We start from the raw sequence: 26,165 nt of genomic DNA, 5'->3' as shown, positions 1-26,165 counted from the left end.
TTAAGAATGAATTGCTTTGGCAGAAAAGCAGATATGTTTATTAAGCACTTTAATATGTCAGAAAATTCAGCTCAATATAATACAGGAAATTAAATTTCAAAATGTGAACATTTTCGATGTACACGGTCAGCTATTTACAATCAAACTTCTCTTTAAACAAACTCCAGGCTCAGAACCAAAACAGCTGAACAAAGGAGGGGAAAAAAAACATCAGTAACACAGATGGCTTGAGATTTCTGAATACTGTCCAGGGTTCATCTTCATCTTAAAAGTGTCCTTGTCTCAGGCTTAGTAAAGTGCCTTTCTGTAATTCTTCAGAGGACAAGCTTTCTGATGCAGTTACACCCAATATGGCCTTACTGAGCGTCTCCTCTCATAGCAAACAGATTTCTGAAGTCCAGTCCACACCCACCCGATTCACCCTCCCCCACAGAGACCCACGGCTCGGAGACATGAGATCCGGCTTCAGAAGACCGTGGGCTTTTTTGTATCCTCACTGTGTTTTAACTTTGGCTTGAGGAGTATACATTTCAAAAACCCTATCCTGAAATCCAAATATTACTGCGGTTTGCTGCTTGGCATGAGTAAAAAGCACAATGACCTTTCACTGACCTTATAATCAGAAGTCCCTGACATCGCCTGCCGCTTTCTCACTGCGACACAAGCTACCCTTGTTGCATTTTCTTCAGTCGCTGAGAACTCTGCATTTAGCACCAAACTCTGTAGTTAACGATACACCGTCAGTTGTTTAAATATGCAATTATGTAAATAGAGGAAAATACAAACAAACAAATAAACAAAGACAGGTCCCACAGGGACTAAATAATGAAGCATGGTAAAGCCAGAGTTACTCTTCTTTAAGGGCATCAATAATGCTACAAATATAATATAGCGTTAAAATGACAGAATAAGACATTTGTGGTTCAGGCCTGTGAAAAAATAATAAAAAAAATTATAGCCGGCGACGCCAAAACATAGCACCATGATAATAGCAATACAGCACACACGGAAGCGGCTTTTTCTCCAAAATAAATATGTGCGAAGAGTAAACTAAGACTGGTTTCATGATTTTATGAGTGCACCGAAGGACTAATGGAGATTTTAAGAGACTCAGACGTGAATATGACAAAGTTTGTGATATTTGTCAGAGGAAACAACGTACTCCAGCGGCACATTGCTGTCAGTTGCACTTATACAGGTCAAGACAAAACAACCGAAAAAAATTACATTTCTTTTTTTAAAGTAAACTCTGTTAAAAACAAACAAACAAAGCATTAAAAGGCAAAAAAAAAAAAAAAAAAAACTAAATACAATTTAGATTTTTTCAAAAAAGAAAACAAAGGAAGAAAGTGCATCCACTGCCTATTAAATATTAATGCATTAAATTAAAAGCGTCTGTGTGCATCAAGAAGGTTGTCACCACAAGAAGGTTGGAGCATTGACAGGCACAAGTATTAATTTGCATCACCATTGGGCGACAATGCCCCCTTCAGTTCTTTCATTTTCCTTTCTTCTTGAGATGTTCCACAGAGAAATGTGAGAAATGGTTTCAGATCTTTTGCGGATGAAAGCGTTCACTTTGGCACAGTCTCTTTCTGAATGACCAATAAAGATTAAGACATCTGAAACGGCATCAAAACCACCCGGGTCAGTATTTGAGAAGTTATTGGCATTCTTACAATACATATATGACATTATATAATACATATATATATCTTATTACATTATATAATACATATATATATATATCTTATAAACATCTTTAAATGTCATGTACTCACCAGTTATAATGGCGTCTCTTTTTTGCAGTTCAACCCAGGGTCCGATCCTTCAATCTGGAGCTGTAGGGCTTGTTTCAGGCTTAATTCCGTTTCCCCTATTGGGTAATTGTCCAGTAGGTCCTGGTGGCCCCTGCTGGGAACAGTTCTGGGGACTGAAACTCTCCCAAGAAAAACCTGGTTTCCCTGTAGGTGGTATTTGGGGTTGGTCATAATGCCGTTCCTCTTCTTCTCTGCACAGCTCTGGGGCTGAATGTAAAATTGCTCTTGCGATTGGACAGAATCTACGGTGTTGGATCTGCCCACTATAATCTTACACTGAGGATCTTTAACTGCAATGCTGGACACCGGCTTATTGAGTACAAGCCTTTTATCAAACTGAGTCAGCTCATACTCAAGAACCTGGCCCTGTGAATAAGAACTATTCTTGCTTTTCTTCCTCTCACCGGATGTTCCCTTGTTTGAGCAGTTTTGGCCGTTCTTGGATGCTTTGGTGGACTTGAGGCCTGGCTTCACCTGGCTCCAGTCAAACTCGCTGGTTGGAGAGCCAGGCTGAGTGCCGACGGACCTAGTGGTAGAGGAGGGAGAAACGATGGATTGTCGACTGCGACTGCGAGGCAGCGAATGCTGCTGGATCTGCTCAATGAAAGAGAGGGCATGGACGCTGTCGATGGGGACAGTTTGGGCTGTCGCAGTAGATGAGGTGGTCCTCAGTGAAGAGTTCTTTGAACTTTTGAGTGAGTTATTGGAGAGGGAGGACTTCTGCCGGTCCACTGTTGAATCTGGAGACTCTGATGGTGAGCTGAAAGCATGAACAGGTCCGTTGGATTGTCCTCGCCCTGCAGAATGCACATCACCAGCTCCTGTGCTTCCAGAGCTGCTAGACTTAATAGTGAGTGACTGCACTTTCCCTGCAACTGAAACTGGCATTTGTTGCTCCATGGTGTGGACGGGAGATGGGTTACAGCCATTGAGACTTGTGGCACCATATTTCTCCAAGAGTTTGATTATGGAGCTGTGACCACCTTTGGCTGCCACTCTCATGGCAGTGCGTCCAAATTGATCAGCATGATTAGGATCCGCACCATGTTCTAGAAGAATCTGAACAACATCAATGTGCCCCTCCTGAGCGGCGATGCCCAGAGCTGTAGCACCCTGGTTGCACGTGTGGTCTACAACAGTGCCATTATCGATCAAGATCTGAACAACCTTTATGTGACCCTGCCAAGCTGCCGACTGGAGAGCAGATCGTTTCTCGTTATCACACGAGTTCACATCCGCATGGTAGTTGATTAGCAACCTGACCATCTCTACGTGGCCTTGCCAACATGACACATGCAAGGCCGTTCTCCCTTCCATATCGCTAGCCTCAACATTGGCTCCATTTTCGAGGAAGTACTCTGCCATTGCCAGCTGATTCTCAAGTGCCAGGATGTAAAGAGTTGGGCGACCGTCTGCATCCTTGAAGTCAATATCTGCCCCATGGCTCAGCAACAACTCCACGATGTCTCTGTGTCCCTCTAGTGCTGCAACTCGGAGAGCATTTCTCCCATCGTACCCTCTCTGGTCAATACAAGACTTGTTCTCCACCAAGATGTGCACACAATCGTAATGACCCTCTTGAGCAGCCAGGATCAAAGGGATACGTCCATCATTGTCAACCTCAATGCAGCGGGCACCTTGTTCAATGAGAGCATCACATACTTGCCTGTGTCCCTCAAAAGAGGCCATGTGCAAAGGTGTCCAGCCTGCGTCGTCTCTGTGGTTTTCGTCGAGTCCTCTGTCCAGCAGAGTTCTAACAACTTCTACGTTCCCCTGTGCAGATGCAATGCTCAGCACGGTCCTGCCTTCACTGTCAATACTGTCCACTGCTGCACCCCAGAAAAGCAGAGTGTTGACAACAGAAGCATGTCCCATAGACGCTGCAGCAAGCAGAGGTGTTCTCCCATTGTTATCTGTATGATCAACATCCGCTCCTCCTTCTAGAAGCAGATCGACCACATCCACATGGCCCTCGTAGGCAGCCACCAGAAGCGGAGTCATGCAGTCTTTGTCGCAGTGGTCCACCTCCGCTCCTCGGTCGATCAGTAGGCTCACGACTGCGCCGTGGCCCTTGCTTGCTGGCACGCAAAGAGCTGCGACAGAGAGTGCCGTCCTGCCATCCACATCCTCGTGGTTGACCTCAGCCCCATGATCCAACAGATGCTCCACAATTTCTCTGTGGCCCATGTATGCTGCAGCGATCAGCGCTGTTCGTCCTTCATTATCTGCCTTGTTGACTTCAGCTCCATGCTGAAGAAGATTGAGGACAATATCTTCATGACCTCCCCAAGCAGCAGCTCTCAGGGCAGTTCTACTGTCTGCGTCAGCGCAGTCCACCTTAGCACCTGCATACAGGAGTGCAGACACAACTTCCGAGTGGCCTCCCCAGGCTGCAGACCTAAGGGCGGTCCAGCCATCATGATCCGTGTGATTGATGTTAGCATCACACCCGATGAGACAGTTGACCACCTTGGTGTGGCCCTGTCTAGCGGCCAGAGTAAGTGCCGACTGTCCATGGTTATCCTCCAACTCCATGTTGGCTCTTCTAGAGATAAGAAGGTTCACAACATCCAGATTTCCGCTGTATGCAGCATTGGCTAAAAGAGTTCTCCCGTTGGAGTCAGTTTGATTAACAGAAGCGCCGTTATCTAGTAGAGTTCGAATAGAGTCCTCACGTTCCAAGGCCTGTTGCACAATGCATGAAGCATGGTCATCTTCGTTGCTAACGTGAGCGCCGGCTTTGACAAGTAGTTGAAGCACCTCCTGTTCTTTTGGGATGGAAGTGGACAGGGAGTCTTTAGCAGGGGTGCCATTCCACACCATCCAAAGGGCGAGATTAAAGGGTTCGATCTGCAGGTTAGAGTTGATCAGATGGTAGGCAAACTCTTGCACCTCAAGAGGTTTAAGCTGCTTCGCTCTGCATGTGTAACTCATGGCCATCATTCTGTGTCCTTCTGCTGCATTGCAAAGGTATTTTTGTGTGCAATGTTTAACATCCAGGAGCCATTCAGCAAAGCTGTAGTGAAATAAGATCTTAGTGCTGCCGAGTCCATTAATAAGCAGCTTGGAAAGAATGTCCATCTTCTTCTGAAAGTCCTCCATTGTCAAAGTCATGTTTTTAGTCCAGACTGCATGATAGAGCTCCCTGACAGTCAGCGGCCTGCAGGCAGCCAGAATTACGTTTAAGATAGGCTGGACTTTAGCAAACTGCTTTCTGACAAACAGTCTCTGGCAGAGCCAAAGGTAAAGTCCATTCAGTGTCCCCGGGATGTCTCGAATTTCCCGCAGCATGATGAAGTTCTCAACCACTCCGTCAAGAACACGCTCAAGGTACAAGAAGCAGCCGCTGCTCTTGATGTGAAGCTGGTTCAGCATCTCTGCGGTCTCCTTGGTGAGGTGTTGCCGTAGGGCCTCCTCCTGGTCTAGCCGGTGGAGGATGTATTGCTGCACATCTTTTACGATGTAGGCCTTCCGTAGGTCGTCTAGGCTGATCTTTCGGAATCCTACAAAGAGGACAGAGACAAAAAGCGATTAGTTTGACCTGAGGTCTGTACATTGCCAGTAGTCACATTTGATCACAGTGAAGTTTACACATAACATTACTCTAAGATGAAAAAAAAAAAAAAAAAAAGTTGATGGCTGTAGATTGCTATGAGTATCAGCCTGAGAATATGACACATAAATTGTGGATAAAGTCATAGCATTTACTGAATTTTAGAAAACTGGGACACAACTTTGAGCAGACAACACTGACTGCATATTCGATCTGGTGATGTCAGCTACCAACTGACAAGCATCTTCAAAAAAACGATTAGGTTTTTGGTTCGCTGTGGAAAAATGTGTGTTCAAAAATACAAATTTACAGAGTTTGAAAACCCCTTTTGTCTCCTAAATTGCAGAATTCATACAAATCAAAGAGATAAAAGACCTTCAGAAGCTATAAAAGACAAGTATATTTCCCACAATCCAATAAAAATTTACATTATTCATCCTGTTTACAAAAGTTTCCACCCCCTTGGTTCCTAGTGTGTCTTCTTGAGCATCAATAAATGTTTGCACCTATTGTAATAGTTTTTTGTGTCCCTCATTTGTCCTCAATGTGAAATGCTCAAAGAATATGCAGGAGGATTTTTTAAAGAAAGTGACGTGATGTGACAGCTTCACCACTCAGGACAAAGTAAGTACTCAAAACTATAACAAAACATACAAACAGTCATTGATTATCACACAATCAGAAAAAACAAAGATGAAGATAACAGGATAATTTAAGTCAGTTCAGCTATTCTTTTGCCTTGTGGGATATATCTGTTACGTGAAATAGCTTCATCAGGCCAATACTAAACATAAAACAAAATGCATTTTTTAAATAGTAAACATCTTGCAGATACCACACGAGGAATGCAAACTTATGCACTCAACTATATCATCAGCATTGCAAACAAAGAGAGACAGAGAGAGAGAGAGAGAGAGAGAGAGAGAGAGAGAGAGAGAGAGACATTCATCACCTTGCAGAATATACAAAACTCAAGTCCAGAAGTCACCGATAAAGGCACTTTTCCTGCAGAAAAGATGAGTGGAATTTGCTTTGTTTTCTCTAGCAAATAAAACAAGACGTATAATGATTCCTGTGGCAGAACTAGGTCACATCTGCAACTTCACACAGTTTGAGGCGTTCTCAAGAGTTTCATGTAAACTGTAAAGAGACTTTTGCAGAATAAAACAAGGCAGAACCAAGAGTTTTACAAACAAGCACTTATGCCAACAGATGTCAACAGCTTAGGCATTCTGCTTCAGATAAGTGCAAATTCCATAGTTTTATCTGGGTCGGCATGCCTGTTTAACAAGGGCCTGAAGGGCAGATCAAGAATTTTATGCACAGATTTTATTTACAGTTCCCATGGACTCAAACTCAGAGGTCAAAGGAAAGGAAAAAACATGAACTTCTCTAAGGTCGTTCGCATATGTCTTAATCTTTCTGTAGCCCCCACTGATGGGAGAGTAGCAAAGCATTTTTCCCCATGTAATTTAATTGGTCACTCACTCATACAATCTATACAAGTCTATTTTCTATGGGAAAGAGGATAAAAATAGGACTTCTTCCTCTCTGAAATAAGTATGTTTACAACAATCCCAAGTCAATACAATACACTTTTCAAGTCAAACCCCAGAAAAGTGTTTCAGCTCTTCAGAAAGACAAACTAGCAACACAAAAACAGAATACAGATTACATCTTTCCTGGCCAGTCCCTTGGTGTTTGAAAAGTTCACAAAACCCCTTTTGAATGAGATTATATAACGTCCATCTTTCTGAAAGGGCTCAGGAGTTATTTTCTTTGTCTCTGGTGCTTAAGGCCCGGGGCTGCCGTCAACAGCTGAGGTTTCCCAAATAAAACCTGTGTGAAATTTAAACCGGAGCATGAATGACAACAGAGGCACACCTGTGGAAAATCATCCCGCCTTCCATGCCATCTTTTTTTCTTCTTCTCCTTCATACCATTGGCTTTCAATATCCAGTTATTGCATAACATTTAGATCCAGTTTACCTCACAATAACCTGTTCACACCTGGTATTAAGATGTATTTGGTCGATCGGATCACAAGTGGACGACACTAAATACAGGTGTAAATGGGCTCTAAAACGTTTTGAGCTTGTCCACTTTCGACCACTTCCAGAGGTAGTCGAAAATGCATTCGACTGGATTGCTTTCGTAGTGTAGATGCTCATGTGGTCGAATGTGTTCAAACCAACACAAAAGACCGCCTACTCTCCGCCAACTGACCTAACGTGTAAACATTATGAGAAGCGCTCTAGCCAGATAGGATTTAAACTTTGTCGGCCGAAGACCCAAATTTGGTTTGAAGATGAAAAACGTACCAAGCACAATGCTCTCTCACCATTCCTGGTTTCTAATACACACTCACAGCCTTTAGCTGGTCTTTTGCGGTTTTATGAGCAGAAATGAAAGCTGCTGCTCACCGTATGTTTTTCCGTCATCTCCGGTTCTGTTCATAGGTAAATTGTGTGAGCTTATTTCATTCAGTAGATCGAAAGATCTGAAAAAACCCATACATTTACCTGCCCATAGACCCCCCCTCGAAGAAATCAGGACAAAAGAGACAGAATAAAACACCAGGTGTAAACGGGAATGTTTCACCGTCATCTACTTGTGATCCGATCGACCATAATGCATCTTAAAGGGTAACATCCTAGGTGTATATGTCTTTCTTTTGGGCTTCAAAATCTCAGCTACTATTCATTCCCATTATAAAACTCGGAAGAGCTGGGATAATTATTAATAACTCCAATTGTGTTTGACTGAAAGAAGAAAAACATATACACCTAGGATGGCTTGTGGGTGAGTAAAATATGGGATCATTTTTGGATGAACTAACCCTTTAATACCAGGTGTAAACAGGGCCAAAAGCATGTACCGCAGGTTACAACCCATGTTCCTGCTTTGAGCCCCGGCCCGGCTGAGGGTTGTTTTTGTCATTAGTGCACTAACTGACCCAGACCTTCACCCTGCCATTCAAAACACACAACAGTCTCCATGCCTTGAGCTTCTGCGACTCCTGATGAAGGAAATAGAAAGGCTGAAAGAGGAAGGGGCCTTGTAGGGGGACTAAAAGTGGGGCAGTGGAACAGATGACCCAAATATGTTATTTGGCCAGCGGGCCTGCATGTAACTAACTCATCTGTTTAAGTAGGTTGAAGGGATGTTGGGTTTGGAAAGCTGCCACCAGTTAAAGAGTTCACAGGGTTTAGAATACGGGTTACAAATTACTGTCTATCTAGTAAACACTGGAGTCATTTCAAGAGTTCAGAGCATATTCAAGATTTAGCATTGTTTTATCTTAAACTAAACCTCTTTCTTTATGTTTTCAGAATCCTACCAAACACATGTATTTTCAATCAGAGAGGTGGGAGGTCGAGGAAAGCCCTGTTCTAGCAACAGGATACCAGTGCCAAATCTGACCCTGTTCTCCAGGTTTCCTTAGAAGAAAAGGGGTTCTGTGCCAGATACTACTAATTTATCATTAATATTTTATACAATCAATACAACAATACTATACTGCGCCATATGAAAGAATTGATTTCTATCAGTGTTACTTCGGGGAGGGGCGGGAATCTTTAGACACCTTGTGATCCGATTCCAAAAACCACAATCCGATTCTAAAATAAGTCTTGATCTATTTATATTTTTTTATTAATAAAACTTTAGTTTAGCGACTTTGGATATCAAATTTATTTGTTCATTTTTATTAAATTACTTAGAAATAATTAGAAATTAATAATAAATCAAATTGTATGTTAAGTATTAGACACCAGAATAGAAATACTCATAATTCAGCTTAGCTAAAAATGTTTTTTACACTCTCTGCCTACATACATTTAAAAGGCTTTAAATATTGTATTTTATTAAATAACATTTTTTTTCTTTTAATAATAATTAATAAACATGGAAGCTCAAAAGTGTGACCTTCTGGGTTTATCACATTTGATGCTAAATTATTTCTGTCTAAACTTTAATTTTGGGTGAAATATATACAACAAATATTGTTGCTATCCACAACACATATTGTTGCATTTTTGTATTGCAATTTATTGTGACATGATACCCCTAATTAAGTACTTGTAACTAAATATAGCTTCAAACCATACAAGCAAATATACGGTAATAAAATGGAACAAAGAAATGCATTACGAGCAATAAAAAATTCTGAGAGTATCTGAAAGTATGAAAGTATCTGAAAGTTTTCCAGACAAGCACAGTAAGGGATTATTCTCTTTTTCTCAGTATTATTGCTGCGGCAAGTCTAATAGGCTGCATTCACACTAATGCACAGGTCTATTTGAACATATCCTGTCCTGAACACATAACATAATACATTCATTTCACATGATAAAAGCATTAAGCGCATTTAGCCATTTACACAGAGTTCACCGCATTTTTGTCCAATGTGAACGGCAGGTCAGAAACTCTACAGCACCTGCTGATAAAGCCGTCTAACAGCAACAACGACAGAGAAAAGACACGCTGCTGTTATATTCACACGCAGGCTCAGGAGATGCTGCAGGCTGTTTGAGGGGAAACTGGATCTTCAGCCATAAATGAATTCATCAATCATATGACAGAACGACAGACAGGTGTGCTTACATAAGGAGTGGCCATTGTAAACTGCACTTGGGTGTGTGAACCTTCATATGCACGTATAAAGAGAGCGTGAGTTCCCAGAGGAAAGAGATTTCACAAATGAGATCAATGGTTTCACATTGTCTGCATTGAGATCAAACCTTTTGCATAAGTCTCCTGCTTCTCAAAAAGAACCTCTGTAATCTCACACGAGTTTCAATAATGTCTCAAATTGTGCTCTAAAGACACCGTTGATTCAGTTAAATTTAGTTCAATGCTGATTCAGTTCAATTCAGTGTTGATTAAATGTAGTTCAAATTCAGCATCATTATTCAGATTATCATTAGATTAGTCAATTATCAAAACAATCATTAGTTAGGATGGCGTCTTTGAGATCATCTGGGGTCGATTTGGCCTCTCCAGTCTGTCTGAAATAGAGTCGTGACCGTCAGATGTTAAAGCCGCACAGAAACCCTAAACCCCACACACATGTGTCTCCTGATTACGTCCTATTTTAACTCGCTCTCTGTACATGCGGTGAGGGTTCTGCATGAATGAAACATCGCTCGCCCTCGACCGCCCTACACATGCGAGCGTCTGCTGCTCCACGTTTGTAATTATGTGAGATGAGCTCTTACCAAAGAGAGCAAACTTTCCTAAAAATACACTTGAATCAGCAAACTTCCCGAACACAAGCTACCCAATTCAAAGCTCAAGTGTGTGTGTGTGTGAGAGAGAGAGTTCTGATCCAAATGCAGTGTTTCAGCAGTGAGTTTGGTGTGTGTTGAGTCAGAGGACACAACCACTCTCACAGAGAGAGAGAGAGAGAGAGAGAGAGAGAGAGAGAGAGAGAGAGAGAGAGAGAGAGAGAGAGAGAGATAAAATCATTATATACAAACATAAAATCATGTACAGACATGTTCTCCGCTGCAGCCGGAGATGAAAGACTGTTGCTCTATTGTTGAACTGGATAGTGGAAGAGTATGATATCATAGTATGTTATTTTACTTAAAAGTGCCCCTATTATACTATTTTAAAAGCTCCTAATGTTGTTTTGAGTCTGTTACAACAGGTTTACATTCATCCAAGGTCAAAAACACTTTACTTTTCTCATAATATCCACTGCAGCATCAGCTCTTTTCTCAGTGTCTGAAACGGTTCAATCAAGGATTTGGTCTCTCTAAGCCCCGCCTTTCTGAGAGTCTGCTCTGCTCTGATTGGTCAGATGGCCCAGTCTGTTATGATTGGTCAGAAACCAAATGCTCATTAGCATATCTGAAGTACAGCACTTCATACACAGTGACATGAACAGTAGCGATGGCGTTGGTTTTACTGTATGTCACAGATATTGTTAACAGAGCTTAAGATGTACTGAACCTGGATAGTCCTCTCAACGTATACTGAGCTCACTGTCTGATGAGAAACCTCAATACTAGCATACTATTTTAAAAACTAGTATATGAAAAAAGAGAAAGAAGTCAGCCAATCAGGAAACAGGACAATCATCTGTACGATGACAGCTCAAGGTACGGGATGTTTGCAGGAAAGACAGCAACACCAGGCACTTCCTCCTCTTTCAGTCAGCATGAAGCATGAGCTCAAATGGGATACACATTCATATTGTAGTGCAGATACAAGACTTTCGACTTTTGTATCATCACAATAGTCTTTTTAAGTCTTGCCAATTTAAATATTCATGCGTTTGGCACATAAAACCGCCTCGCAAACAGCTCACAAGTACCAAATTGAGTTCTTTTTTCGGTTTATTGCTCTTAAATGGCCAAATACACACAAAAGTTATGTCAAAATGCCCATCTTGGTGAGTATCCTCAAACACAGTTGGTTATGTCTTTATTGAACATAAACAGTTGAGAAAGAAAACATGAGTATCAGTATATTGGATCTGTGCATTCACTCTTAAAGTGACAGCAACCTAATAAACCTGCTGCCGTCTGTGTCATTAAAGTTAATCAAACAACAAAAGACAGAAAATCACTCACTGCTCTTGACTAAATAACTTTTGTAACTTTAATTTCATTTGATTACTTTATTAAATTTTTGTAGTATTTCTGTACCTGAATACTACAACTTTCATTTCTATCTTTATTCTATTGTGTTTATTTGTGCTACTGCTTGTAATTTTTTTTGTTCTTATTTTACTGCTATTTTAAACAAAGACTGTTTGTAGAGGACTTAGGTGAGGTAATTGTAACTTTAAAATAAATAAAAAAAAAATAAAAGGGCTTACATATGCTTCACATGTGGACAAGGGCTCTCTCTCTCTCTCTCTCTCTGTGTGTGTGTGTGTGTGTGTGTGTGTGTGTGTGTGTGTGTGTGTGTGTGTGTGTGTGTGTGTGTGTGTGTGTGTACTTGTTTTGACTATATTTGTGAGGACCAAATGTCCTCAATTACATTGTGAAATACTTTCACAACCCACTAGTGAGGACATTGACTAGTTTAAAATCAACCGAAAGATGTTTTTATTTAAATCTAGTGTTTTCACATGTTTCTGTGATGGGTAGGTTTAGGAGTAGGGGTTGAGTTGGGTGATAGAAAATATAACTGACCTGATATAAAATCAGTAGAAGTCTATGCAATGTCCTCACTAAGATAGCAAAACAAACCTGTGTCTGTGTGTGCGAGTGCGAGTGTGTGTGTGTGTGTGTGTGTGTGTGTGTATAGAGAGTTTTTCCTTCTGATCTGTGCAGATTCTTAGCACTGAAAGCGAAAACCAGAAGCATTCATACACAAGTGTTTTCCCCAAATATCAAATGTGTTATTGATTTTATACAACAGTTCAATAAAGAAGAAGTTATTGTGACAAGATGCAATCTTGTCAATATTGTCCATTTTTGCTCTATTTGCCAATGAAAAAGTTCCAAACAAAGCTGTGACAGAACCTTTGTGTGTCTCTGAGCAAAACACAGCTGTGTTTCATTTCTGAATGAATCAGAATCATTTATGAACAAATCAATGAATCAATGTTCCATTCATAAAGACAGTTGTTTACTTTGTTCCTGAAAGACGTTTGAACGAATCTCAATTAATGACTCAATGTGACTTGCTGCACCTACCTTTTCAGTTTCATATTTAAAGTATTTCATTCTTAAAAAAAATAAAATAAAAAAATAATATTCAGAATATTTTTTTTAAACATTAATCTCAGCATTATTTATGCAGTTGTAATTGCAGTGTAAATACATCTCAATGCTACTTTAGATGCAGCTTCTGTGGCACTTCTGCAGCGCAAAAAACGAATTACTTAATTCTAACTGATATCAGAATTATAATGATATACTTTACATGATAATGCATACACATAATGAAGTAAGAAAAACTGCCCATATAAAAGGTTAAAAGGTCCATGGAAATCAATTTAAGATGGCAAATATTGCACCTTAATGAAAAAAATGAATTTCCGTCATTGCTGTGAACTGATCAGCACACAGAATATGAAGAATATGAAAAGCTTCAGGAGTCAGCTGTCAACAACGGGCCTAAACCAGCCAACGGACCAGCACAAAAACAAATGGAGACATTATTTTTTGTCAATATCGTACAACCCTAGCTGGTATTGTGACAACCCTATGACAAAGTCTTTTAAACCAGCAGCAGTGTGACAGTATGAAGGTTCTGCACTATTTCCCACAGATTAACCTTTGACCCACAAGCCCCGTCACCATGGGAATGGCACAGAGGTCACAGAGATCTGCCCCTCGCACCCAAACACAGCTAACGGTCAAACGTGTTAATGAATAAGTGTGCGCATGTCGTGTAGTCGGGTGAATCTGACATCTGACTCGCAGAACAAAGCAGTTGTGTTGGTGCATCTCTACTTCACCTGCTCAATCACACTCTAATTATCTGCCGATTTCATCCAGAAGTAGTTGATTGGATATGCTATGGTGTTTCTAGCTAATATTAACATCCCCACCAACCCTTACGTTAGCAGAAAACAGAATAATGCGCACAATAAGAGCATGAATGTGAATTCAGAAAGAGAATCGAGTGAATTTTGATCATGTGATGCTGGTGTTTATAATCTGTGGTTTAAGGCTTCTGATATTAATGCTGTACATGAACCACTTCAGGCTTTCAGTTGATCTTCTGGTCTGAGGTCAGTGTTTACTGGTCACTGATGTTTACTGTGTGCCCCCCCCCACACCACACACACACACACGAACAGAGTGTATTTTTACTACCGTAAACTGACCTGGATTCTGAAAGCCTGCCGCCTGTTTCTGTGCTGAGAGACACACACACACACTAAATGCCAAAAAATCTCAAATAAAGTCCTCTCAGTCCAGCTGGGATATCACAGTATCTCAGCATCACAAACACAACACAAAGCAATGTGGAACGACTGAATATCACAAGACTAATATGTGCTTGTGCAATATTACAGCTTGTGGTTTGCAAAAATTGTGAACGCGTGGCATATGACAGCGTGTTCTACAAAAACAGGCAACTTTCAAAACTCAAAACCACAGAACAAAAAAAAAAAAAAAAAAAAAAGAGCATTTACTGAAACAAAACTGCAAAAACATCTCCAGAAATCTGACATCATAACCTTGAGCACATCAACATATAATTAGCCACATTTATGCATCAATGCCACATTCAAACGTCTCAACGTCCACACTGCAGATAAATTTGACTGTCAGTTCACCTTTTAGTGCTTAATCCTGTTCTTTACACAGAGTCGTACAAACGAATGAACTCACGAAAAACGCATGTAGTGACAACCGCCTTTACAAAAACTTGACGCAGTGTGTACAAGCAAACTGAATTAATTGTTGAACTAGTCTGAGTCTTGACTCATTCGTGTTGCAAGATATTGCTAGAAAAAAGCAAACAAAAAGAAGCCCAGAATACATCCAAAAGCTTAATATTGAAAATACAACCAAACTATCATGACCCGCAACTGCCTACTTTAATAACTCCATAAACTTAATCAGTTTTATGATCAAAGCCAAAACAACAAACCCAAAAATGCTTATAATAAATGGACAATGCAAAGCAGCCCAAGCATAAACAAAACTCGGTGGTTTAGTTAAAAGGTCATGACATGAGAAATCAAATTTTCCTCGATCTTTTGACATATGAGAGGTCTTTGTATTAAAACGTCCTGAAAGTTTCAGAGCTTAAAACATCCTCCTCATTAGAAACAAAGCATTTATTTAATCAAGCTCCAAAAACGGCTTGTTTGAATACTGTGGGATCTGTGACATCACACGGGCAAATACATTTGCATATGCCCGCCTCCTGAGCAAGACATCGACCAATAGTTATACATCATTGCATCATAGGCCCCGCCCACTGGTGTTAAGTCATTTAACAGCTTACATTTGCCTAAACTGGATGTGAGTGTCACGTCAAAAGCAAACAGAAGTCATTATAATGACTGACGCTGTCTACACTGGTACAGTGTACAGATGCGTGTTCAGTTTCTTTTACTCCACACGCTTGAGTCTGTCGACAACAGGACAAATGGAACAGACTTCAGAAGGATCCCAGCATCAGAAACAAGTGGATGGTTTATTTTAATGGTGTCCTGGATTGCGTCGGAGGATTATATGTTTGTTCGGAGCATTTGACCACATATTGTTTTGTAATCGAGGCAAAGTGTAGAGTTCTCAAAGAAATTTTGTTGACAGATGAACCATCAGTAAATGATTTCATAATGCCTTGTCTGTAAATGACGGTTTTATATGGATAATGTTTTCAAAACATTGATACGGTTTCCTATACAATGACGTTAGCCAATCATAACAGTGGCTGTTTACTGACAAGCCTTAAAAGAGCCGCTCCTTAAAAATTGATTATTTCAGACAGAAGGTCAGAATGAGGGTTAAAAATTGTTTTTCCCACATATATATATATATATATATGTTTTTTCCTGTGCAAATAAACTTTATAAACATTATAAGTGAACCTCTAAAACTTTTTAAAAAAATCCATGTCATGATCCCTTTAATTAAATTAGCATTTGGTCGCTGTAATATTACTCTGGTCAAAACAATAGAGGATTCCAAATGCACAGGATGCCAGAGAGTTGCCATGGTTACCACAGTGTCAATCATAACAGTCTCAGGAGTGAGTCGTGTTCCGTACAAACACAGAACGATAATTTAGAGGATTCACTCCTGTATTTAAATGCGGTCGTCACTCCTGAAACTTTACAGTCTGCAGGTGGTCCATGTAAATTAAATCAAGAAATTTGTAAATTAAATGCAAGAAATCTTTACTAATGTTACAAGTTGCAACTGAGAAAGAATATGTTTGATTCTGTAGTGCCATGCCAGATTCTAGTCATTTTCATGGCAAAATGAAGGTTAAAATGTGAAAATATATTAAAAGCAAAAACGAATCTCTAATAAAAACAGAGAAAGAATAATATGCTACAAGAGTAAAAATGCAGAAAAAAAATGAAGAAACGTCAGAGTAGGAAAGACACAGGACAGATTTAACAAACTCTGTCAATGACGGTTTTTGTTTCAGACGGCTATGGAGACAGAATCCATACCGCCAAAACAAACAGCAGCGTTTATCTGTCCTCACATAACACATGCTCACTGTCTTTCTGCTCATTAGAAATATTCACACATCTGGTGCTGATTTCCTGCTGCAGGCGCTGAGAAACTCATCCAGTCTGATCTCGACCGAACACACAACAACTGCTTTTCTTTGCTAGTATTGGGGCATATAATTATTAAAATGAACACATTATAATATTGTATTCATCTTGAAAACCAAAAGTAAGCGAAAGTACCACATAGGGCTGGTTGAAAATCGAAATTTCTCGATTTCAATCAATTCTCATTTTGATGAACCGATATTTATTGGTAAATCTCAAGAATCAATCTTTTAGTGCTGTTTTCAGTTGATGCGTGAACAAAACTTCACTAAACATTATCTGTAGCTCCTGCCATCTAATAATCACAACAATCTTTTTGCTTTGATACTTTTGATATTAAACAAAGTCTCAGCTTTCAAATTCTGCCAGTTTTATCACTAAATTCATTTAATAAATGTGTTTTTGTGGCTTTTTCATGTGTGGTGACAGATCACTGAATCGATCATCTTTTTCTCTTTACTACTAGTTACAGCATCAAATACACATGAATGAACATCAGAAGGTGTTGAAAGATACAGAACAACTTACTGAAATGAATCATGTCTCACGTAATCGATCTGTGTTTTAACCATGGAAAGCATCAATAAAACAGCTTGGGTCACGTAACGTCACATTTACCTCAGAAAAGTCACTCAATGACCATAAACTCAATAGTTAGGTAGAATAAATAACTCTAGAAGAGCATTCTGGTAAACATATGCACTATATTTTTACTTAACCTGTTCTTCGATATTTTGTGTGTTTGAATAAGTTCATCATGAAAACAAGTTCTCCTTATCTACCATTATTTTATGCGCCATCCTCTGCTCATAGTAAGATGTAAGACTACGTAAAGGAACACCCATAATTTTTAAGCACATTTACAATACCTTGAAGACGATTTTTGTTCTTCATAGACAATGAGGAAAACCAGCATATGAAAGAGAAAGACAGAATACTTTCAACAAATGAATTATAAAAATGTTCAAATGTTCATATTTCAAAAGCTAACTGGAGTGGAAACAATTATGTCATTACAAGGTTATTATTATAAAAACTGCCGTGTGGTATTTAAATGTTTGTATACAAATCAGTTTTAACCTTCAATATTAAAGTAATGTTCCCAACATAAATTAAGATAGGAACTGAATCGAAATCGAATTGAATCGTGAAATTTGTGTCCATGCCCAGCCCTTGAAACACACTATCAGCCTGTCACTGTATAACACATCTCAGTGTCAGTAAGTCAGTACAGTTGCTGCTATGATAAAAAAAAAAAAAAAAAAATCAGATTATGGTCATCTATGATCACAGACACACAGTGCAGGTAAAGAGCGTCACCTGTGAAGAGTTTGGTGATGTGTTTGTTCTGTCGGCGGGCGGAGCAGATGAGCAGGAGCCATGGCGGGAACAGCTCGTGATGGGCAGCCAGCAGCTCAGCGATGTTTCCTGACCTCTGGTCTCTGTCTCCGATCAAACAGCCCTCGTCCACCGAGTCCACCACCACAAACAGAGCCTGAGACGGAGCCTTGCAGCTCAACAACGGCAACAGCACACACCTGAGAGACAAACACACACAGATGAACATGTATCTCAGGTTCTTACAACGAGATGTTTAATGTTTTCAAAGTTTAAAAACAAAACATGCACATTAATAAAACTTTATTAAATTAAACACTTTCAATTTCAATTTTAACAATAATAGGACCCTATGAAATGTGTTTTTTATTTTTATGATTTAATACAAATTTATTATCAAAAACAGTGGTAATCAAATGATTGCATATAACTAACAATTTATATAATCTTTTAAATTGCTGTCAAATTAAACAATTTTTTTTTTATGTTTTTGTGCTGCACTACAATGGTTTACAGTTTATTTTAAAACATGGATGAAAAAATCGTGTGATATTCTTTAAAATATAAATGACTTTTTTACTTGTTACTTTGAGAAGTACTTTCTGCTGTACAATAGTAATATATTTCTGTCATAATTTCTTCAAGTTAAACCAAACTTTTATTTTGGCGTGTTGCAGTGAAGAGCTGTGAGTTTGTGTGTTTCTGCCGATAGTTTTCTGAACTTTTATTTTGGCAGGTTGCAGTGAAGCGCTGTGAGTTTGTGTGTGCATAACATTGTTCTTTGAATAATCAAACAGATCATCAAAGCAGGAATGATTACAAAGCTTCTCTTTATAAAATCACACTGGCAGCTGTTGAAGGCACATGATAAGCATATTAAAAGGATTTTAATACATTGGATTTGATGTACACAAGATGATTTGTGCAGTTTCAAGGTTAAGCAAAGACTGTTTCAATAGCATCTACTCTCTTACGTCAGCAGTTAAATCAGTCACCATATCACAGCTTCATTATTCAAATACTGCACATCTGACCGAACGCTTCGGACGTACAGATAGAGAGAGACGAGTCTGAATATGGCGGTTGATGGAGTCTCATTGTGAACCGGGCACTCAGCCCACGTCACACACACTAACAGAGTGTGTTTGTACATGAGTGTGGGCGCATGGCCTGAAATCTCCCAGCATGCACTACAGCAGAGAAATACAAGCAGATTGTCAGGTAGCAGTCATTGCATCATTTAACCGTGTCAGTGACACACATCATCACCAAATAGTAATTAGGTTCGTCAATATACCAAATTGTTATAAACAAATCCTCACAATACAAGTTTATAACTCCAACCTACAACTACTATAAGCATATCAAACTCCACAATATGCAAATGTGCGCAATGTGCATATCCAAAACACGGAGCAATGTGAACCATAAATCAATGCCTGCATGAAAAGACACTGATTAAATCAAATACAAACTACATGATTGTTCACAAACCATGCACTGACATCAGCACCTGTTCAGAGGAAAAGAGTCTTTAAATGTTGTCTGAACCATCGACTACAAACTGCTGAATCATCTCTCTGAGAGAACGACAGAGACAGAGATCCAGCACGTTCATCCTTCATTAGTTCTTAACCGCATGACCAACCCTCAATATACTGTGCTGGAATAAATGAACCGATTCTGATTTCAGATCAGCGTTCGGTCCAAACTGACCCATCTGATTCAGAGCCGAGCCTGTGTGTGTGTGTGTGTGTTTTCACACATGCTTTTTACTCCAGAATAAAGCTGATGAAACGGCTTGAGACTCAAGCTCTGACTCACTTTTGTTGCATGTGTGTCTAAGTGCTTAAGTCATGAAAACAACACCACAGTGCAAAAATTATCATACACAAAAAACAGGTTTCATATTTATATTTCTTCTGACTTTGAAGTGAAATCAGTTGTTGACACGTAAAGCGTGAAGATGTTTAAAGATATCCTGCAAGGATTCATCAGCAGTGAAAGCACTTAACCCGCCTGCTGACCACGGTAAAAACACAGTATATGTCAGTGACCCGATCAATGAGTTTCAGATTACCACCATAACGGATGCTTCCTTTGACAACAGCACCAGATCCTCATCGAATCCGAAAGCTGAAGGCTGAAGCCGGCCTATAAACAAAACGCTGTCTCGACACGACCTGAACCCACCCTCAAAGTAAAGAAAGGCAGCAAATCAGCATATTAGAGTGATTTCTGAAGGATTATGTGACACTGAAGACTGGAGTAATGACGCTGACAATTCAGCTTTGAACACAGGAATAAATTAAAGTTTACTATAAACTCACATAGCAAACAGATATTTTAAATTGTAAAAATATTTCACAATTTATACTGTATTTTTGATCAAATAAATGCAGGCTTGGAGAGCAGAAGAGACTCTTTCACAAACACACTCGCCCCAAACGTTTTAACAGTAACCTAGTGTAAATTCTGCAAAGACAGAACTGATACTGAATAAATCAAACGCTGACTCATAAATCATATTCATCTCGAGCTCTTAACACAAACACAGAGCTCTTTCAATCATCTATAGACCTTCGCTCATATTCAGCAGAACTGTAGAGTTCACAGAGTTCAGGTGTGAGCTGCAGGTGAGACCTTCACTCGAGGTCACATCAAAACACATGTCCAAAGGCAAGAGTCCGTTCACACACACACACACACACACACACACACACACACACACACACACACACACTCAGACGTGTGTTTGAACTGACACATCAGATAACACTCAATAAGGCATGAATTCAACACAGCATTTACTACACAGGGCACAGCAGAAAGGCAAGAGCTCTCTTGTATTGTTTTTACAGCCATAAGTGTTCGAATGAACGTTTTAAACAGTGTAACTGCTGCACAACAATACTTATGGTGCTACTGTATTTATGATACTACCATAAAACAATAGAGGCATCGCCAGTATTTTGAAGCTTTAGTATCGTGATACTACCATAGTACCGGTATACTGTGCAAACCTAATAATAATAATAATAATAATATTTTTAGTAATAGTAAGTATTAATATTACTAGATAAAAAAATAAATCACAGTGAAATAAAAAATGTATTTCAGAACAATAATAATATTAATAATTTTATTTTACATTACAACTGTAAAATGACCTCACTAATATATATGGTTATCTTCATTTCTTCATTTTCAATCCTTAAACCATCAAACTTTTGTTTTGGTGGAAAACCACAGGGATTCTTTTAAAGCTTCTCTTTTGTTAATAAGAGCTTCTCATCACAAGTATGTGATTCTGAGACGGATCGTGAGCTGCTCACATGTAAATGAACGCAGTGCTGCGCTTCACTCTGAAACACACAGCACAGACATTTCATTCAATCGCAGCCTTTGTGAATTGTAGGGATGTCCCCTAATAGTCGACTAACCGTTAGTTGACTAGAAGAGGCTTAATCAGCCAAAACTGGTATTAGTCGGTTAGTCGCAGAAAAAAAATCCTCACTTGAAACATGTAAGTAGTAGCAACTTTACAAGTCCGCTCAGTCTAACGTTAACGTGCGCTATTATTCGGTGCATATCCAAGTGTTTGTGTGGAGAGCGCACTTACTGCATGACATGGAGGCACCAGTGCGATCACTCCATCATTTTTGGTCAAACAGATAAGAATAACCAAACATTCAAAACTGTAAATGATTTGCTTTTATTTCTGTAGACTCACAATAACAACAAAACATTGTGCTTTTGTGAAATAATGAAAACAAACAGGATGCGCTGTCTGCCGTCTCGGTCTCTGTGAACTTGAGCGTGTGACAAAAATGAACCGAAACTCGCATATACTTGCCTCACTGTCATGTGAAATATATCTATGGGAAGCTTGAAATGTCTACTTTTAAATGAACCAATTCAAATGGAAAATAAATATTCTCAGACTATGTGATCTATATGAATCGTGCATATAGGCATGTCCACTACTGCGGAGATGACGAGTCAGCATTGCCAACTTCATCTCTGCAGCCGAAAACACACAAATAGTTTATCAATAAATTATAGTCTCCTTCTGTTTTTTCATGCCACATTCATAATCATTAAGTTTGCCGGTGTGCTACTGCAAGCTTTATGCGTGTGTTCGAGCGCTGATTAGGCTCTGTATTATATATAGGTGATTAAAGGCTCATTATGATGATTTATTAATCACTTAAACGAATGACTATTAGTCGACTAGAATTTTTTTTAGTCGAGGGCAGCCCTAGTGATTTGATAATCGCTCTATGTCATATCACTGTTTTTTTTTTAAATTAATCATGCAGCCCAACTTTATATATTCTAATACTAACAGAGCAAAGACGTTTAATCAAAGATTATTATCAGTTTCAGGTGCTTTTGGTAGTTCAGGAATCAAGTCATCAAGTGTTTTAAATCTACTCTTCTGAATGACAAATTAACATTGAATGTGAACTACTACTGACAATACCGACTGCTTTACAGTTAAAAAGTCAAAAGTTGAAGTCATTTCACAACACTGTTATTTTCCTTTTTATTTCTCTGAATCTGTATTGTATAAAGCTCTATAGAAATAAATGTTAGTTAACAAATGAATGTTCCTCACCTCTTGAACGTCTCCGCTGGGTTTCTCTCACACTCTCCCGGCTGCAGTGCGCTCTGGACCGCCGGCTCTCTCACTTTCTCCTCGTAATCTGGGACAAGTCCCGACCGGCATATCTGAGACACCAGGCCGCGGACGAACCTGCTGACACACAGCGTGTCCGAGTCCTCCGGCCGGCAGAAGTGGAAGCCCAGACAGTGCTGGTGCAGCCCGCGGTGGGTGCCGTGAACAGAACCGGGCCACAGTAACTCCGTACACAGAGCCGTCTTCCCGCTGCCGGGACCGCCGACCAGCAGAACCCCCCACGACCCGCCCTTCCCCGGCCCGCCGACGGGGTGGAGCGATTCGGTGGTTCCCGGAGCACTGAGGTTGTTGGTTTTCTCCTGAAGGCAGTGCTGGATCTTGTGGAAGACCCACTCGCGGCAGTAGAAGCGTTTGCCCTGCAGCAGGCTGGTCTGGGCCATGATCTGTGTCCTGCGGGTCAAGAGGGGCGTTCAGATTGTACTGGGCATGCTCAAACCCCGAGAGGGCGTCTGCTTAGACACCCGTTCATCATCATGACGATGAGTTTGAGTGACCGTTCCTCCCTTCGTCAAATGCAGAGGACCAATGCAGAACTGGACCCTGAAGGTAATGGGGTTGAATGTCGGGGGCGTTTCAGACCCTACACAGTGAGGTCTCCATAGTGCAGCTCTAACGGGCTGATGAAACACCCTGAAACAAACACACACAGTCACCATTAAAGCAAACATGTAATCAAAATTCCCCCGTTTACTTTCTTAACACTTATTTTAGTGAACAAACAGCTGAAACATGGTGCGAGCAAGGAGTTCGACTCCCAAGAGTCATGGGTTCGACTGGTTCGATCCCCAAGAGTCAAGGGTTCGACTCCCAAGAGTCAAGGGTTTGACTCCCAAGAGTCAAGGGTTTGACTCCCAAGAGTCAAGGGTTTGACTCCCAAGAGTCAAGGGTTTGACTGGTTCAATCCCCAAGAGTCATGGGTTCGATCCCCAAGAGCCATGGGATCGACTCCCAAGAGCCATGGGTTCGACTCCCAAGAGTCATGGGTTCGACTCCCAAGAGTCAAATGTTTGACTGGTTCAATCCCCAAGAGTCATGGGTTCGATCCCCAAGAGTCAAGGGTTTGACTGGTTCGACACCCAAGAGTCATGGGTTCGACTCCCAAGAGCCATGGGTTCGACTCCCAAGAGCCATGGGTTCGACTCCCAAGAGCCATGGGTTCGACTCCCAAGAGTCATGGGTTTGACTGGTTCGATTCCCAAGAGTCATGGGATCGATTCCCAAGAGAATGCATGAACTGATAAAATCTTTACATTGAATGCAATGAAAGTCGCTTTGGAGAAAGCATCGGCCAAATGTATTAATGTAAATAAATAATGAAAAACATTCATCAAAATATAATAACTTTATCAGTCCACCATCACACTTCATGAATAAAATCCATGCAAATTTACTCAACCACTGAGCCATGCTGACTTTATATCTACATTTATGGATTTAACAGACACTTTTTTCCAAAGCGACATTAAAAAGTGAACATAAGCAATCTGTCAAAGAGCAACAATATTCACAATATACAGGTTTATTTCTCAACTAGATTAGGAAGCAAGCTATTTCGCAAAAATACCTATGCAAATACCTCAGAGGAGCATCGATGGCTCCTTCCAAGTGCACCTCGGATGTGCTGCCTAACTAGACAGCATCATTGGCATCACATACACATGCTGCAAGCATTTTGGCCAACATTCAAAAGAGCAACGAACCACTGAAACATATGCAAATATTGAGCCAACTGTGAGGAGGAACAACTCGTGAATCAGCAGCATTTTGGGACTATCAGGGATGAATATAGCCAGCTACATTTGAAGTCCTAAAATGTTATCATATCATAACATAATATGATGCTGCCCCAAAAATGTTGTTGATTCACAACGATACTATGATGGCCCAAAAATGCTGACTAGGTTTGACACACAGCCAGGGTCTCCTATTAGAAAACAAACCAAGACTGTCGCCAAATAATAAAACCAACAAAACCAAATTCACCACAGTTACTTCTGTAAAATCACGCTAAAATAATATGGGATCTCCCTAAAACAGTAAGTTTGACAGTAAGTTTTTTTTTTTTAATTTGTCAAATGTCTTCATTTTGAAGACAGTAGCTGATAATAATTCTAAGTTAGCAGGGTTTTACTGTGGTAAGAATAACTATACTGTAGTCGCTATTGTTTTTAACGGAAACTTTGGTCACCATAGCAAATGTCTGTAAGAGCCAAAAACGAATCTGAGCGCCGCGATTCTTCAAACGGCTCATCAAAACAAACCCGTTCAGAACCCATCAGAACCCGACAGAAACGTACATTAACGGGTCACATAAACCAACCCCGAGCTCCGCCCGTCCCGGGTGACAAAGACTCTGAACACCCACACACACACACACACACACACACACACACACATTACACGGGTCCGAGTTTCCCACCATTAGACATTAATTTTCTTCTATAAAAACATTTATTTGAATCGACCCGGTTATTTTAACGGCTAAAACTGCCCGTTTACTCAAAGCGCGAGCGACGCGACGCATCAACAACAGAATGCTCCTGTTACATTCAACGCAACTGTCGGCACGGCAAGCGTTGCGTTGATCATAATGGGAGCGTTCTAGTTTGTCGCGTCGCGTCACTCGCGTCCAGGCTAGACGCGGTGACTCTGAGTGGAACTTCAGCTAAATATCTAATAGATATCTCACCTTCAGCGCTTCTGTCCTCTCAGATATCATGTCTCATCCACATAGGAACACTCTTATGCCGGTTTTCTGTCGTTATTTCCAATCCCGATTCTTCCTTTCACATTTTCCACTCGGGTTGTGTGTCGGTTTGTTCTGTGGAGCTCCTCCCGCAGACCGACACTCGCTGAACCCGAGACTCCGCCCATTGGTCGTGACGCATGCGCAGAGGATGATGGGTCATGTAGTTCTGTTAAACATTCGCCAGCAGACGTTAACCATAACCAATGCAAACATAAATAATCGTTGCATATAAAAAGGAAATAAGAAAGAAAACGTGGAATGTAAAATAAACTACATAAAGTTACAAAGATAAAATATTTGCATAAAAATTTGTTATTTATATTATTACTTACTTTGCAAAAGAAATTAATATTACCAAATTAATAATACCAAAAATGTAATTTGTTCCACTACATGTTTCTTTTATCATCACCTTTATCATCCTGTCTATTATCTGTTACAATTCAAATCAAGAATGATCATTATAACGCATATTAACGTTCTGTTTATTCTTGTGCACGCCACCACAGTTTTGTCATCTGCTGCTTTAAAGGGGTCATGAATTGAGAAATCAACTTTTCCTTGAGCTTTTGATATATAAGAGGTCATCAGACTATAAGAATATCCTGTAAGTTTCAGAACTGAAAACTTCCTTGTTAGTCCAATAAAAGCTTTTTATTCCTGGAATGTGCCTATCTATGACGTGAAACGCCGCCTCTGCAGAAGAAATCAACGCTTACTTCATCATTGCAACGTTAGCCCCGCCCACTGGCGTGTTAGTGAGATGAGGAGGAGAGAAGAGCGAT

At 40.1% G+C, this 26,165-nt stretch overlaps 1 protein-coding gene across 2 annotated transcripts; it reads right to left on the bottom strand.

Annotated features, from left to right (window-relative positions):
* On the bottom strand, positions 1–25,497 carry ankrd50 (ankyrin repeat domain 50). Of its 2 annotated transcripts, none has more exons than XM_051859948.1 (5): positions 25,321–25,497; positions 22,551–23,261; positions 17,912–18,129; positions 1,782–5,323; positions 1–1,622 (listed from the first exon to the last, which is right to left on the bottom strand). In XM_051859948.1, exons 2-4 carry the CDS (start codon positions 23,009–23,011, stop codon positions 1,785–1,787), a joined length of 4,218 nt encoding a protein of 1,405 aa, XP_051715908.1. In that variant the 5' UTR covers positions 23,012–23,261; positions 25,321–25,497; the 3' UTR covers positions 1–1,622; positions 1,782–1,784. The 2 variants fall into 2 exon arrangements, with proteins under 2 accessions (XP_051715908.1, XP_051715909.1); XM_051859949.1 differs by lacking the exon at positions 1–1,622 and adding an exon at positions 17,461–17,479 and having other exon boundaries at positions 4,914–5,323.
* Positions 25,498–26,165: the final 668 nt, after the last annotated feature.

Source organism: Ctenopharyngodon idella, chromosome 14 (assembly GCF_019924925.1).
Source record: "Ctenopharyngodon idella isolate HZGC_01 chromosome 14, HZGC01, whole genome shotgun sequence".
Taxonomy (NCBI): domain Eukaryota; kingdom Metazoa; phylum Chordata; class Actinopteri; order Cypriniformes; family Xenocyprididae; genus Ctenopharyngodon; species Ctenopharyngodon idella.
The sequence above is the reverse complement of the archived record's forward strand: the minus strand, read 5'-3'. Positions and strand labels throughout refer to the sequence as shown.